This window comes from Geospiza fortis, unplaced genomic scaffold, assembly GCF_000277835.1.
Source record: "Geospiza fortis unplaced genomic scaffold, GeoFor_1.0 scaffold112, whole genome shotgun sequence".
NCBI classification, from domain to species: domain Eukaryota; kingdom Metazoa; phylum Chordata; class Aves; order Passeriformes; family Thraupidae; genus Geospiza; species Geospiza fortis.
Window position 1 is genome coordinate 21,220,885 of NW_005054298.1, and position 16,512 is coordinate 21,237,396.

At 41.5% G+C, this 16,512-nt stretch overlaps 1 protein-coding gene across 1 annotated transcript in view; it reads right to left on the minus strand.

The window, feature by feature from the left end:
- TTN (titin) overlaps nt 1-16,512 on the minus strand; it is a 238,349-nt gene that overhangs the window by 159,557 nt on the left and 62,280 nt on the right. Inside the window, 28 exon segments of the mRNA XM_031058521.1 lie at nt 233-511; nt 631-912; nt 1,023-1,301; nt 1,566-1,847; nt 4,450-4,737; nt 4,893-5,180; nt 5,323-5,601; nt 5,679-5,957; nt 6,062-6,340; nt 6,578-6,865; nt 6,991-7,269; nt 7,418-7,699; nt 7,812-8,090; nt 8,811-9,092; nt 9,967-10,254; nt 10,387-10,674; nt 10,776-11,054; nt 11,156-11,434; nt 11,532-11,810; nt 12,017-12,304; nt 12,415-12,693; nt 13,200-13,481; nt 13,590-13,868; nt 14,463-14,744; nt 14,951-15,229; nt 15,406-15,693; nt 15,800-16,078; nt 16,173-16,451. Of these exon segments, the coding sequence (XP_030914381.1) occupies nt 233-511; nt 631-912; nt 1,023-1,301; nt 1,566-1,847; nt 4,450-4,737; nt 4,893-5,180; nt 5,323-5,601; nt 5,679-5,957; nt 6,062-6,340; nt 6,578-6,865; nt 6,991-7,269; nt 7,418-7,699; nt 7,812-8,090; nt 8,811-9,092; nt 9,967-10,254; nt 10,387-10,674; nt 10,776-11,054; nt 11,156-11,434; nt 11,532-11,810; nt 12,017-12,304; nt 12,415-12,693; nt 13,200-13,481; nt 13,590-13,868; nt 14,463-14,744; nt 14,951-15,229; nt 15,406-15,693; nt 15,800-16,078; nt 16,173-16,451 (7,893 nt within the window).

The window sequence follows — 16,512 nt, forward strand, 5'->3', positions numbered from 1 at the left end:
AGTTGTCCAAGACAACATGTAGATTAAAGCTGAAGAAATCAAGTCCGTTCAATAATTCCTGCCCTTCAGATTTTAGGTGGGCATCTATCCTTGGTGCCTGTCAAAGTGGCATACCAAGTACTCCTAAGATTATACAACTCTGGTTGCCAATCACAACAACCACTTGGCTATCTGAAGGCTTTGTAAAGGAACTAAAGGATCAGAGGTGACTTAGAAAGAGTAGCCAACTAACCTGAAACGTGCACTGAAGCTGTGCAGCTGCTTTTACCAACACTGTTTTTCACCTCAAAAGTATATTCTCCACTGTCTTCTAGTGTTGCATTGAGGATCTTAAGCCCAGATACTTTGTTGAAGAAACTGATTTTATATTTATGGTCAGTGGACAGCTCATTACCATCCTTAAACCACCTAGCAGTAAGCTCTGGTGTGCCATCTACTGTGCATTCCAGAGTACAAGAGTCTCCAGCTGTAACTTTGACTGGGCCTGGCTTCTCTACAATGACTGCAGGTTCTGCAATGAAATGCAAGCCAGAAAAATTTTTAGAACAACAAAATAGGTATTATTGCAATTAAAATTTAAATTTCAAAGCATCTTAAAACATGTTGTGTTTTTTATCTCATGCTACCAACCTAGCACTTTCAGCACAGCAAAGCATTCCTGAACTCCAGCATCATTTTTTATCTGACAAATGTATTTCCCAGCATTGGTTGGTTCTGCATTTCCAATCTGCATAGTTGCAATGTTTTCTGAGTAGGAGATCCAAAGATTATCACTTTCTCTGATGATTTCCCCTTTGTCTTTTAGCCACAGAACAGAAATGGGCTGTGATCCTTGTACTGTAGCCTGCAGTTCAATCGACTCCCCAACTACGACAGTGAGATCACTCAGCTTCTTCACAAAGGTTGGTGGTGCTATTTAAGAGAAGATATTTAACAGTAAAGAACCGTGCCAGGAGCGGAAAAGCAGGAGAAGAATTTCAGGAACAAAGAAATGCCAAGAAGATGCCAATCTTTGTACAAACCTCTTAGTGTTACAGAGCCAATACAAGAGTCACTTCCCACATCATTTACAGCCTTACAGTGATATTCACCAACATCTGCAGTATCCACACTGAGAATGTGAAGACTAGCTATGTAGTTCTCAGACATGACCTTATACTTCTTGCTGCTCCGAATTTCTCGTTTGTCTTTATACCATGAAATCTGGAATGGAGGAGTGCCCTGAAGCTCACACTCCAGATGAATATCAGACCCTTTCAAGGTCTCAACTGGATGGGGCTTCTTGGTAAAAATGGGGGGTGCTGGAAAAAAGAAAAAAGAGTTATCGTTTGTGTTATTTAAGCAAAAGAGATTAAAGAAGGCAGAAAATCAAAGTAACCCTTCTGATGCTAAATAGCAAAGACAGTAGATAAGAAAGAGCTGCCACAGAGATCAAAAACAGACAAGAGATTTGCCACCTACTCAGGCAGGTTTTGGCCTCTGACAAGAGAAAGTGGGATTTAAGAGCTTTTCCTAAAGGAGGACCCTTAATGTTAGAAAGGGAAGGAAAGAGTTGAGATTCTGACCTTTTACTCTCAGTGTAGTACTGATGCTTGCACTACCCGCTGGATTCTGAGCTTCACAAGTGTAGTCACCACTGTCTTCAACACTGAGGTTGTGCATTTCAATGACTGCCACTGAATCCACAAAAGACATTCTGTATTTTTCACTGGGATGGATTTCAGTTTCACCTTTGTACCAGGTGACTTTGATTTCTGGAGATCCACCTATTTTGCATTCATACGTTGTGGAATCATGCTGTTTCACAAGTTTTGAGGAGTCTAGTTTCTTAATAAACCTTGGGGGTTCTGCAAAGCCAAAAAGGAGAGATGATGCTTTAAACTGCAGTAATTGTTTGAATAAGCAGGGAGATGTGTAACTGAAACTGCAAAGTTTAGGGACTTAAGCAAAAATTCTGATTTTGCCATTGCTATGAAATTTTTTTAGATGATTTCAAGTTGGTCTAAAATCCAGATTAAGAAGAAAACAAGTTTTCTATATGCATTTCAGTGAGTTTCTCCTTAGTTTACTGACCCACTTTACCTCTCCTTGTATGTATTCATTACAGATTAGTTGATGTGCATGATTTTCTTTACAAAATATGCTCTTGTTATATATGTGTAATCAAAATGCCTGATGCAAATGCAAGAATCCAACTATCCAGCCAAAAGTGTTATTAAAAGCATTTATGTTGAGTAATATAGCAATTGCTTTATATCCTGTGATTAATAATTAATGTAGTCAATGAATGTATCTGCATTATAACCCCTCACACATTAAATGCAAAACTGAACATAAAGTTGCACATAAGGAATCAAAGTTAAGGAGTTTAGGTAGCAAACAAAAGAGCTTAGAAATAATCATGCTGAGGAGAATTGTGAGATGGCTGGTTTTATAGAATTGGTGTTAAATGTCTGCGATTAAAAAGTAAAACAGGTGGTGACCTTTTGTTCCATAAGGAGGGGAAAGGAGTGGAAGTTTGATACTTTTCATCAAAAGTAGCATCTAGATGATTAGAATCACAAGACTAAATGCTCACAGATCAAAGCTATAACTAGTAAAACCAAGAGGTGGTAATGTGGGCACAACAAACCTCTCTGCAAAACAGGATGAAGTGCCTATTTGTGTGACTGTAAAGTGTAGGAAGAATATCTAATTAATTTTGGATTATTTCAACCTGTGGGACAGTTGCAAAACATCCTGTGTTGCTAGAAACAAAACTTCCTGAGTTTCTAGAAATAGAAATGATGATTTGTTAACATCAGGACTTTTGGAACCTCAGCAATTTATCGGATTTCACTTTGAGAAAGAGTTGATTATTTATCTGCATATGAACAGTTGCTGAGTAGTCACACTCTGATTCCACTCCTTTCAAAAAATGAGGGTCTACACATTAGTAAGGTATATATTTATAATGTAAAGCAGTTCTAGAACACAAACCAATTATTAAAACTACAGATTTGGAACATTAGATACTAGAGTGAGGAAGTTAATAAAAAGCTGTGAGGTTTTCAAGGTCAATTAAAAAAAAGATCTTAATTCTACAAAAAAAAGGCTGCGTGTCATAGAATTGAGACAGCATATGCCCAAATAAATGCATGCAAATCAATGCACCCAAAGAGATTGACCTTTCAAGTTCTACAGACATTGGTTGAAAGAAATCAACATCAGTAATTTTACAGCCTTGGGGAAACTGTACAAATTCTAAAGAATACTGACACTAAAAATTGTCAGTAAATTCAGGATCAAAAAATAAAATAATAATACTCCTCAGGATTTTACAAATAAAGATTTGAAGAGTAAAAAAATTAAATAAGGTCAACTGGGATCATTTTACAGATGGTTTTGGTGTTCAAATAAAGATATTACCAATGAGATAATTAATAATAAACAGAATTATTGTGGTAGAAAGAAGCTTCAGATTTTTTAAAGAGGTTTGATTTCTTGCTACAATTTTTCAATGCATTTTGGAAGTCAAGCTACATAATACAGCAGCCCTACTCATTACTGAATCCAGATAATTCAGTCTTACACACTATTTACACCTTCACCAAGAAAAATGCTTATGGTCGGAAAAAACTTGATATATATAAAACATTTGACAAATAATTAATACAAAATCTTGCTACTAGTAGCTCAGCTTCCTGTGTTACTTTTCATACAGAGCAAAAGGATTTACTCTTGAAATATTCTCCCCCCCCTTTGCACTCCAAATTCATACAGAGGAAAGAGGAAAAAAAAAAAGAAAAAAGAGGAAAGAAAGTGCTTTTAACTTTTAACCTTTTTACTCAGCAACCTTTTAACTCAGGCATAATCTAAGCAGTGTACGTTACACTTCTCTTATAAAATCAGTAAAATTGAAATATCCGGAACAGCTATAAATAAGTTTCCACCTACACTGAGGAAATTACACTAACATACGTCACTTGCACCAAGACAGTCTGAGCCACTCATAAATTTGGATTTTTACTTTTAGATCCCCACACTATAAGAGGAGGTGAAGTGTTGGGTGGGATGTATATAAAACTGAATCCCCCAGTTTCTGAATTTCTTTCAGTTTCCTTTCACTCCCCTGGGCAACCTAGTGATTGTCACTGCTGGAGAAAGACTTTAGGAAGATAGATTTTGCTGTCCAACAGAACCATTCATAAAGGCGCAACAAAGTAATAAAAGTTAATGTTTCAATGGAAGAATCCCTTTGATAAGAAAAATCAGGTACTATACCAAAGTAGAAGAAATATGAGTAAGTATTTAAGTATTACAATAAAATTTAAGTGAAATAAGACATCTCAGAGTAACCCCTTGTAAAAATTGTTAGTTGCACACATGCTTGCATTAAGGACAGAATGTGTTTTCCAGGTGTCTGCCTTGCAAAGAAAACCTCATAAACACCAGAGCCCACAGCAATACCTTGTACAGCCAGCTGAGCTGCGCACGCGTCCTTTCCAACACTGTTGCTGGCAGTACATGTGTAGAGTCCAGCATCCCCTTTACCAACTTTAAGGACTGTCAAGCTGGCCGTGTTTTCCACCAGGGTCATTTTGTAGTTGCCACCTGGACGAATCTCTCTGTTGTCTCTGGTCCAAGTAATCCTCATGGGGGCAGAACCAGTCATGTGGCACTTGAAGGTTGCGCTTTCCCCTAGAGCCACATCGATTGATACTGGCTTGACGTCAAAGAAGGGAGGTCGTAGGTGTTCTGCAAAGAGGAAAGCATGGCAGAGCTCACCACCAAGCCTGCCTCACCACGCCATGCCCATCGTCCACTATTCAATTGGTAGAGTTGGAAAAAGAGTGGAGAAGTAAAAGAGCAAAGACATACAAAAGATTCTCATTAAAGTATGATCTACAAACCTGTAAGGAGAAGTTTGGCACTGGAAGAGGCAGTCCCCAGAGCATTTTGGGCTGAGCAAGTATATTGCCCACTGTAATCCATACTAGTTTCTAAGATCTGTAAAGTTGCAACATTATTTAAGAAGGCTGATTGCATGTTATCAGTGTCGCTTAAGAGAGCCCCATCCTTGTACCAAGACACCTGGATAGGCTCTGAGCCAGTTATGCGGCAGTCAAATGTCACCGGGGCACCAACCACCTCCTGAATATCTTTAAGTTTTCTGGTGAATGTAGGGGGAAGTTGACGTTCTGCAAAACAATAATAATCACTACTATCAGTAAGCAGTCAACCTAGAATGAATTATCTTTGAAATTAATAAAACCCCCTTTCTGTAGACAACAAAGAGTTCCTACAAACTACCCCACAAAAGAGTGGCTCTTGGCCCATCACCTTTAACAACAAGCAAAGCTGTGGAGGTGGCAAAGCCGATGCTATTTTCTGCTTTGCAGATATATTCTCCAATGTTGCTATCCTCTACAGCAGAGAATGCCAGTGTTGCCACATTGTTCTTGAAGTGCATTTTATAAGCCTGTGTTGATCTGAGCTTGGTGTCATCTTTGTACCAGGACACCTTGATTTCTGGTGAACCGCCAATCTGGCATTTTAAGGTCAAGGGCTCGCCAACCTTCACCTCCACACGGTCCAGGTGCGTGACAAAATAAGGTGGTTCTAGGGAAGGAGAGAATGTGGTGAGCAGAGGTAGAGCATCACTGGGGTGTGTTAGGGGGATCAGGGGTGATGAATACCTAAGATGGAGACAAGGCTGCGGCAAACATCCCCACCCGCCTCATTTGCCACCTCACAGGTATATTCGCCTTCATCGTTCTTTGTGCTGTTGAAGATTTCAAGAATGCCAGATTTTTCAGTAGTTGTAACAGTGCAGCGTTGAGACTGAGAAATGGGCATCCCATTTCTTTTCCAGGTGACAGAGATGGGAGGGGTGCCAATGTAGCTGCTTTCTAGCACAATGGACTTCCCCTGCTCCACACTGAAATCACTTAATTTCTTCACAAAGACTGCAGGCTCTGTGGGGAGGTATGAATCAATAGTAAGAGGGACAGATGTGGAAGAGCTGCAGGCAGGGAGTGAATGAAGATAACTGTGCATTCATGCACACACCCAAACACACCTTTTACAAAGAGCTGTGTTGTACATGAGGCACTGCCAGCATCATTTGTGACCACACAGGCATAGTCCCCACTGTGGCCTGGCTCCACATTGTACAGTTGCAGCTGTGCCACAGACTCATGGAGAGAGATGGAACAGTTGCTGTCTGGCACCAGCTCCCTGATGCCTCGGAACCAAGTTACTTTAAAGGGAGTACTGCCCTTGATGTAGCTGGTGAATGTCACATTTGATCCAGGCAAAACTTCCTGGGGATCAGGTGTCTTCACAAAAGAAGGTGGTTCTAAGGATCATGCAAAGAAGTAAAAGACAGAGAAAGATGTTAATAGCAGGGTCTCTGTGGGGAGGAAAATGAGCAGGTTTAAGTCAAAAAAGAAAGAAAAAAAAAGAAACCATGGAACCATGGGAAAAAACCCCAAACCAAACAAACCATGAAAAAGAAACCACAGGAAACCAGAGAAAAGAAAGAGAAGAGGGAAGAAGAATTTTGTTGAAGGCGTGGCAGTATCCTTCCACTGACCTTGTACAGTCAAGAAGGCACTGCATTCATCAGACCCAGCCACGTTGGCTGCCACACATGTATATGACCCTGTATCTGTGACATCCAGGGCATTCAACTTCAAAGCACAAACATTATCCAAGAATGAGATTTCATGTTTTTCTCCACTAACAATCTCATTCCCATCTTGAAACCAAGACACAGATATGGGAGCTGTGCCAGATACTTTGCACTCCAGCAGCACAGAGGATCCCAGCACCCCATTTGTCTCCTTTAGTTTTCTTGAGAATGAAGGAGGAACGAGGCGATCTAAGTAGGACAGGGAAGAAGAACAGGAAGACAAGTGTTGGGGTTTCTTTCAATGGAAAGAAAAGGGGGGAAAAATAAAAGCTTTCTTTAAAGACAAGAGTGAACAATAAAGACACAGAGCTGACCTGAAACATCAACTGAAGAAGTGCAGCTGCTGTCCCCCACTTCATTGTGCACCTCAAAAGTATACAAGCCCCTGTCTCCCCTGTCTGCAGAAAAGACTTTCAAAGTGGATATATTGTTGAAAAAGGAAATCTGGTATTTGCGGTCACTCTTTAGCTCTCTGCCATCTTTGTACCACTTGGTGATAAGCTCAGGTGTTCCTCCTACTTTGACCTCCAAGGTAAAAGGATTGCCAGCCATTACTGTGATCGGCTCGGTCTTCTCTAAGATGACTGCTGGTTCTGAAATAGGAAGGGAGGGGTCTGTGTGTCACAGGGAAATCCACCCACAAACCTGTGAGCACAGGGTGTAAGCAGAAGGCAAAGGCTGGTAGAGCCAGCTGTGCAAGCTGTAAGACACAGTACCTATAGTGGAGTAGGCTATACCCACCTAGGACCTGTAAAAAGGCAGAGCACTCCCGCATGCCAGCATCATTTTTGATCTGACAGATGTACTTCCCAACGTCAGTTCCCTCTGCACTGCCAATCTCAAGAGTTGCAATGTTGTCCATAAACCACATTTGAACATTTTCACTCTCCCTAATAACTTCACCCTTATCCTTGAGCCAGACAACAGAAATTGGTGGGGATCCTTCCACTACTGCCTGCAGGGCTGTTGGCTCCCCAATGAAGATTGCCGTGTCACTCAGCTTCTTGGCAAACCGTGGAGGTTCTGATAGCAAAAACAAGGCAGAGGACAGTTAATCATACATGCTTGCTTGAAAAAGCGACAGTCAGGAGATCAAGAAAAGAGGGCAGTGATGCTGATCCTCTGGCATACAAACCTTTGAATTTCACTGGGCAGGTGCAAGTGTCGCTTCCCACCTCATTCATAGCTTTGCATTGATATTCTCCAGTATCTTGAGATTCCAAATTGAGAATATGAAGACTGGCAATGGAGTGCTTTGCTGTCACCTTGAACTTCTTGCTGCTCCTGACCTGCCTCCGGTCCTTGAACCAAGCCACCTCAAAGGGTGGGGTCCCTGCTATCTCACACTGAAGGATAACATCTGAGCCTTTAAGAGTGTCCACAGGGCTTGGCACCTTGCTAAAAACAGGTGGTTCTATAAAAAAAGAATCACATCATAATGTGTGAGCTTCCTTCTCTGGGTGAGTTTCTGGATCGTAGCAGGAAGCAATGTATTCAGGAAGGGAGCCTACGCTTATATTGTAAACACATATTTAGCTTCTAAATATGCGGCCTCCCCGCTAAAAAAATCCCAGCACTCAGAGTCCAAAGGGCAGAAAATATGATACTTCTGCACCTGTTTGGAATCAGTGCTCAGTGTCCTTCCCCAAGAGCCACTCTCCCTGCACTCTAGGGTGTCATTCCATCTTACATTCTATCTTTCCCCCCACTCTTTCTAGTCATGAAAGCTACAGTAAGTGAAGCTCAGCTACACAGCCTCCTCTTCCTTCTTAAATTTCATTCCTGTCAGTATCACGGTATATAAAAAGGAGACAGGGGGATGGCTGAAAAGTATTCCCAGCTTCCTCACCATGGCTGGTGTTCCACCTAGTCCATGCTTCCGTTGTGATCTGAAAAGCTTGCCTTGTTCACCCGCAACTGACTTAAATGGGGAGGCGAGGGAATGACTGCACAGTGCTGAACACCCAGCACTATTTCCTGCCTGATCTCTGCTGCTTAAACACATCAGCATTTAAATGCAAGAGCAGCTGGAGAGACACTGTCCCAGCAGCTGCAGCAGCTGCTGCAGCAGCAGTGCAGCTGGGAGCAGGCCTGGCAGCCAGGGATTCTGGTGGAGTGCAGAGCTTGTGCTAACCTTTCACTGTGACTGAAGTGCTGCAGCTGGCTGTGCCTGCGGAGTTGTGGGCTTCGCAGATGTAATCCCCAGCATCTTCAGCAGTGGCACCCAGGATGGTCAGCGTTGCCACAGAGTCTACAAAGGATATGTGCAGCCTGTCGCTTGCCTGGAGTGCCTGATCGTTTTTGTACCACATGATTCTGATCTCTGGTGTGCCACTGATTTTACATTCAAGCTGAACTGTGTCCCCCTGCTTCACGAACCGCAAAGCTTCAGGCTTCTTGATGAACTTGGGAGGTTCTGCAGAACAGAATAAGTATGTAGAGAACGACAACTTACCTGTTTGCCATGTGAAAGCTACAGCACTGAGCAAGAGTTCTGGGAGGCACAAGAGTACTACAGCACAAAAATAAAATTGTTACAGAAGTTGGCTGCATCTCCAACCAGAGTTTCCTTTCAAGGGAATACAGAAGATGAAGAAAAGAAGGCAAAGACAACAAGCAAAACTGTGTTCTGCCAGCTTTGGACCCTGCTGCATCAGACAGTTGAAGCCGTAAAAGATACACAAAGAATGGTTGCTCCACCCAATTGAAATTTTGCTGTTACCTTTGAGTGGTAACAAGTAACAGAGTTCCCAGGCCAACGTGAAAGATTTGACAAGCCCTTCATCCCTGGGAGCAACGGAAACGTGGTAGGGATCGTTTCACTTGCTTACACATCTTTAAAGTGTATTTCTGCTTTAAGAAATTAGATGATTCATAGTCTAGATTAAATCAACAATTCAGAACTCCAATTGAAATCTTTATCAAATTTGAAAGAGTCACCTATGCAGGCCAACAAATGCAAGGTAGAGCTGTACTTACTAATATTTTTCCATATAGCAATTGCTATGAGTGACTACCACAGTGACTAGTTATTAAAGTAAAAAGCAGTGTGAGTGTAAATCTCCATACAAACAGGTTCACACAGATACCTTTCTCCTTCAAGATTTTGCAGGCACACAAGACTTCTGCAGTTACACAGTATGATGGGAGAAGGTCGTTACATGATTTATGTCTGCAGTCTAGAAAGCTACTTTCTATAAATTTCTAAACTAGAAATGGTAGAAGATCAAAGACAAAGAGATCTCTTTAGCCAAGAAAAATAAAATGCACAAACAAAGGTGACTTAATACCTTTGACGCTGAGTTGGGCTGAGCAGAAGTCTTTCCCAGCTTCATTACTAGCTTGGCAAGTATATTGGCCAGAGTCTCCTTTACCCACTCTGAGCACTCGAAGGTGAGCTGTGTTGGCTGTGAACGTAATATTGAAATTTCCTCCAGTTCGGATCTCCCGACCATCCTTGGACCATGTTATGTGTATTGGCTGGGCTCCCGTAACATGGCATTCAAAATCAGCACTTTCTCCAAAAGGCACATCAATAGATTCTGGTTTTATGTCGAAGACAGGTGCTTGCTTGGGTTCTAGAAACACAAGAAAGCCATGTAATACTCATAACTCAGAAAAAAGCTAATCCAACACACAGGTACCATTGCATGCATGAAATAAGAGGGAGGAACCTGTGATCCAAGTAAAAGTTTTATAAGCCAACACACCTGCCACTGTGAGCCTAGCACTTGAGGTGGCAGTGCCCACAGAATTGGTGGCTGTGCAGGTGTATTGCCCAGTATGATTCATCTCGGTTCGCACCAGTTGCAGCACTGCAACATTATCTACAAAGGATATGTGCACATTTTGGTCATCCTTTAGCAGCACACCATCTTTGTGCCAAGTGACAGTAATGGGCTCTGAACCATTGAGCCGACACATGAGCTTAAGGGGTAAACCAGCAGGGTGCTCGAGGTCCTTTAATTTTCTTGCAAAGGAAGGTGGTTGTTTGCGTTCTGGAAGAAAGGAAGTAAAGGATAAATATACCCCAGGAAGCAACTTTTTTATAGTTTGGCAGGACAAAAAGAGTTTTAGCAAGCTAATATAAAATCATCACCTTGAACTGTTAAGAGAGCCTTTGTAGATGCAGTTCCTACACTGTTTTCTGCCTTGCAGATATATTCTCCACTGTCGCTGCTAGCCACTTTGTTGAAGATAAGTGTAGCAACATTGTCTTTAAAGAAAACTTTATACTCAGGAGTAGACCTGAGTTTCGTATCACCTTTGTACCAAGACACAGTAATTTCTGGTGTTCCAGCAACATGGCATTGCAATGTTGTGTAAGAACCAACTGACACCTCAAGAGGTTCCAAGTGTGTAACAAAGTAGGGAGGTTCTAAAAAAGAGAAGCAATTAGACAGGCTTATTGTGTGCGAGGTTTTGGAAAGCATACACTTGAAAAAAAAGGCAAGGAAAAGAAGCAAAGGGAGCACACACCTAGGGTAGAGACTACAGCCTCACAAACATCTCTTCCTGCTTCATTTTCAACATGGCAAGTGTATTCTCCTGCATCTTCTTTGGTGCTGTCAAGTATTTCTAAGATGCAGGATTTCTCTGTGGTGGTGATGCTACACTTCTGAGATTGTGTGATGGTGTGGCCATTCTTCTTCCATGTCACAGAGATGGGCAGGCTGCCTGTGTAAGTGCCCTCTAGGATGATGGGCTTGCCAGGCTCCACATACTGATCACTCAGTTTCTTTACAAAGACAGCTGGCTCTAATGAAAGTAAGTCACAAATGTTGAGCACAACATATTAAATGGAAAGAAGGAAACAATAATTTAAGGTAAATGGAGAGACATCATCTTTACAAACCTTTTACTGTGAGGTGTGTTGTACAATTTACCCTGCCAGCATCATTAGTCACTAGACAAGTGTACTCTCCGCTTTGGGGAGGAGTTACATCAAATAACTCAAGCTCCACGACAGACTCCTCCAAGTAGATATTGCATTTGTCCCCTGGCACAAGTTCATTGGCCCCTCTAAACCAGTTAACCTTAAAAGGAGGGGTTCCTCTGACAACACATGTGAAAGTGATGCTTGTGCCTGGCAGTACATCCAGAGGCTCTGGGGTCCTCTCAAAAGAAGGTGGCTCTAAATACACAAAAGAAAAAGATAGATAAGACAAATTGCTGCAGCATAGCTCCAGTATTTCCACACACCTACTGAAGATAAAGAGCAAAATCTTTATTTTTCTGTCAATAATTTTCCCCAAGAATATTTACAAAAGACTGCAGATAATTTCAAGAGAGAAAGAGAAAAGAATAGCTCAGAGAGCTTCCTGATCATCATATACCCACCTTGTACAGTCAATACAGCACTGCATTCATCTGAGCCAGCTGTGTTGGTAGCTTTGCAGGTGTAAGTGCCAGTATCTGAGTGACTCAGTGAATTAATTTCTAAAACACATAGGTTATCTGAAAAGGACATTTGATGTTTTTCTCCACTGACTAGCTTAAGTCCATTTTGGAACCAGGCAACAGAAATAGGAGGTGAACCTGACACTTTACATTCCAGCAGTGCTGAGGAACCCAGAACACAAGGGATGTCCTTTAGTTTTCTTGTGAAAGAAGGAGGAATGATTCGGTCTGCATAAGAAAACATAATAAATCCATGGTTAGAGAGAAAATGAATAAAGGACAGCGAATGGCCAAACAAAAGCTTTTGTAAAAGATAGAAGACAAGCTACCCAACCAACCTAAAACATCAACTGATGCTGTGCAACTGCTTTTCCCCACGTCATTTTGCACAGCAAAAGTGTACAATCCACCATCTTCCTTTTCTGCATCCATAATTTTAAGTGTAGATACATTATTGAGGAAAGTGATTCTGTATTTTTGGCTGCTGGTCAGTTCTTTGCCATCCTTGAACCACCCAGTGGAAAGCTGTGGTGTCCCTGCTACTTTGCATTCCAAAGTACAGGCATCTCCTATAGTAACTTTCATTGGCTCTGCTTTCTCTACAATGGCTGCAGGCTCTGGAAGGAGAGATGGGTAACATATATGGTTAAAACAGGGTTTGATAAGTATTAGCTGTAAGTATTATAGCACTATGAGATGGGGTTTACACATTTGATACTAAGGAAATTTCGATTTGTTAAGGTGTGGAGTTTTTTACAGCTGTTTTTCTGATCCTTTCTGTTACTCTAAAACTGCAAATTTCAAATGCTTTCCAAAACTAAGTAAAATATTTAAAAATATTTTAAATAATTTTAAAGTATATTTTAATTTAAAATATAAAATATTTTAATCTCCCTCTCCAAGCAGGCATGAGCAAAATACATGACAGAAATATAGAGTGGTTCCTTCCAAAGCTATTGCTGGACTACTGGAAATATGGAACCTGACTTCTGCTTGTTGGGGAGAGGATTCTGTTTTCTTTGTTTTGAACTCAGAGGCATAAGCAAAGTATACAGCTGATTAAAAAAAAGCCAAGTTTATAACTTTAAAAAGAAACTTCCATGAATTTGTGCTTTTTACCTACCTAGAATAGTTAAGGTAGCCATACACTCACGACTTCCAGCATCATTTGTGATCTGACAGGTGTATTTTCCAGCACTGCTGGTCTCTGTGCGCACAAATTGCAAAGTTGCAATATTTTCTATAAATGTGATCTTTGTGTTCTCACTTTCTCTGATAATTTCCTCTTTGTCTTTAAGCCACTGCACAGAAATTGGCTGGGAGCCCTCCACTCTTGCTTGTAACTCTACTGGTTCACCAACCACAACAGTCATGCTGTTTATTTTAGTCAAGAATTTTGGTGGTTCTGAAGAAGAAATACGCAGTTATAGTAAATACTCACAGTGTTTCCACAAGGAAGAGCAATGTAGCGCCCTTGGGAGCGCTGCAGAAGACACATATACCAGTACTTTACCTTTCAGCTTCACAGTGCAAATACAAGTGTCACTTCCTACATCGTTTTGTGCTTTGCACTGATATTCACCAACGTCTGCAGCTTCGACATTAAGAATGCGAACGCTCGTGTGGTAGTTTTTGGCTGTAACCTTGTACTTCTTACTACTGCGGATTTGTCTCCTGTCTTTGTACCAGGCAACGTCAAATGGAGGTGTTCCTGAAATCTCACATTCCAGGCTAACCTCAGAGCCTCTGACAATGTCTACTGGAGAAGGCTTCCTGCTAAAGACAGGAGGTTCTAACAAGGGAAGAAAGGAACATTTAGAAAGTAGTCTGAAGCTCTTTGATCGACAAAGAGTCTACAGATACCAGCTTCTGGAAAACGGGACTGCTGAGAATAACTACAGAATGGGCAAGACTTTCCTCTTTTTCTGGGCACAATATGAAATGAGCTTGCACAAAGGCGAGCATTAAGAGCCCTTAGCTCCCCTTTCGAAAAGGTAAAGAGACCTTTGGCAGAGAGGGTACAGGTCTCATTTAGCTGGTAGTAATCTCCCATACAGGGTGTAAAACTGACACTAGTCAGTTTGTGTCTGTTCTTTCTCTTTGTATTTCAGCTTCTTGATATAGCAATTCCCACTACAAACTGTCTTGGATATCAAAAATATAGAACTGGGGAAAAACTAGCTTAGTACTCATCTGCATTAAGAACATCATCTCTCTTGTTTAGTTAGACACTGGCAGAGAAGATGAGGGGACATCAAGAAACAAACATGACATGAAGAACAGGGCAGTCCTGAAATTAATTAATCTCACGTTCCTGTGTATTTCTAAGGGATACAGCCACCAGGGGAAAAATAAGTTGCAGTTGGAAAACAAGAGGAAATCTAACCTTTCACTGTGACTTTGGTGCTACAGCTGGCCTTGCCAGCAGGGTTGTGAGCTTCGCAGATGTAATCACCGCTCTCATCAGTGCTGAGATGATTCATTTCAAGCACCGCCACAGAGTCAATGAATGATGTCCGGAATTTTTCACTGGCAACAATTTCATGGTCGTTTCTGAACCACACTACTTTCATCTCTGGAGATCCACTTACTTTGCACTCAAGCCGGGCTGAGTCACCCTGCTTGACTACTTTTGTAGCCTCTAGCTTCTTAGCAAACTTGGGAGGTTCTAAAAAACCAAAAAAAGTGGGGTCAGGAAGATCTGAACTAACACTGGAGAGAAAATGGTGGGAGAAGAGACAAACAACGGTGGGTTGCAAACACAGGGTAGGGAATCACTTGGCAGTGTATCAAAGATCACCAAGGTGGGCTTGGCAAAAAGAAAGGAGAAGAAGGAGACAAAAAGATAACAACACAACAAGAAAGAGTGCACACCTGTTACCAAGAGTGTTGTAGTGCAAGAGTCACTGCCAACATCGTTTGTAACATGGCAAGTGTAGTGCCCACTCCTAGAAGAATCCACTGAATAGAGGGTTAAGAACCCAGTTGAACCTTCAATCCCAATGAAACAAGTTGGACCAGATACAAGTTCTAAGTCTTCTTTGAACCACTTTATTGTAAAGGGTGGTGTTCCTTTCAGTGTGGCCTTAAACTCCACTGTGGAATCTGGTATGGCTTGTTGGCTTTCAGGTTTTACTAAGAAGCTTGGTGGCTCTGCAGTTTTTAACAAAAAGACACAGTTACATCAGAAATGTCTAAGAATGAAGAAAAACAGTGAGGCAAGCATGGGGAACAAGTTTCCAGTGTTAATATTAAGAGGTATAAGAGTGTTAGCATAAGATTTTTCCCAGCATTTATCATAGATAAGAAGTAGTAAAAGAGTTTCAAACCTTTCACAGTCAGGACAGCACTGCAAGAATCGTTTCCAGCAACGTTAGAGACACTGCATGTGTAATTTGCACTGTCTGCCAGCTCTAGGTTAGCAATCTCGAGTGACATAGTGTTCTCATGGCACAGGCTTCTATATTTTGCACTGTCAGTTATTTCTTTTCCATCCTTAAACCATTTTGCAACAATTGGGAGTGACCCAGAGACTTTACACTCCATTTGGATAGAAGATCCCAGAATGGTATCCTTTTTGGTTAGCTTTTTGATAAATACAGGAGGAATTGATTGATCTGCCCAACACAAAAAAAAAAAAGCAAAAACACACCAGTTAACTTTTTGCTTATCTTTCACGGAGATTATTTTTCATTTCCTCCTTGATGGATTGGCAATACAAACCTAGCACAGTCAGAACAGCTTCACAGGTGCTACTTCCGAAGTCATTTTCAACCTTAAAACTGTATGTGCCACTATCCTCCTTTGATACAGGTTCAATCCTGAAACTGGCCACATTGTTTTCAAAGTTCATTGTGTAGTATCTACTGGGCAGGAGCTGTTTGCCATCTTTGTACCATCTTATTCGGAGCTCTGGTGTCCCAGCCACAGTACACTCCAAAGTCACGGGATCTTTCTCAGTGACTTTAAGTGATTTAGCCTTTTCTATGATCTGCGCAGGCTCTGAGGTATAAAGAGTATAAAAATTGCAGCAGTTAGCTACATAGGTAGGGAACTGACTTTCCAAGTACTCATCAAGGTTACGCCTTGTACACACCTTGTACAAAAAGCAAAGCAAAACACTTCTCCATGCCAGATTCGTTCTTTGCCTGACAGGTGTATCTCCCTCTGTGGCTGAGGTCAACATTAGTAAGCTTCAGTGTGGCCACCCTGTTCTCGAAGGTAATGTGGTGGTGCTCATCATCTTCTAGTATTTTCTCATCTTTTATCCATGACACAGATAGGGGTTGAGCACCTGCTACGACACACTGAAAGAATGCATCACCTTTCAAAATGCTAGTGACGTTCTCCAGCTTCCTGACAAAGGATGGTGGTTCTGTGGTGTGAGTTTTGTTTGTTGTTCAGAAGAGAAGTCATGGAAAGGGAAGAGGAGAAAG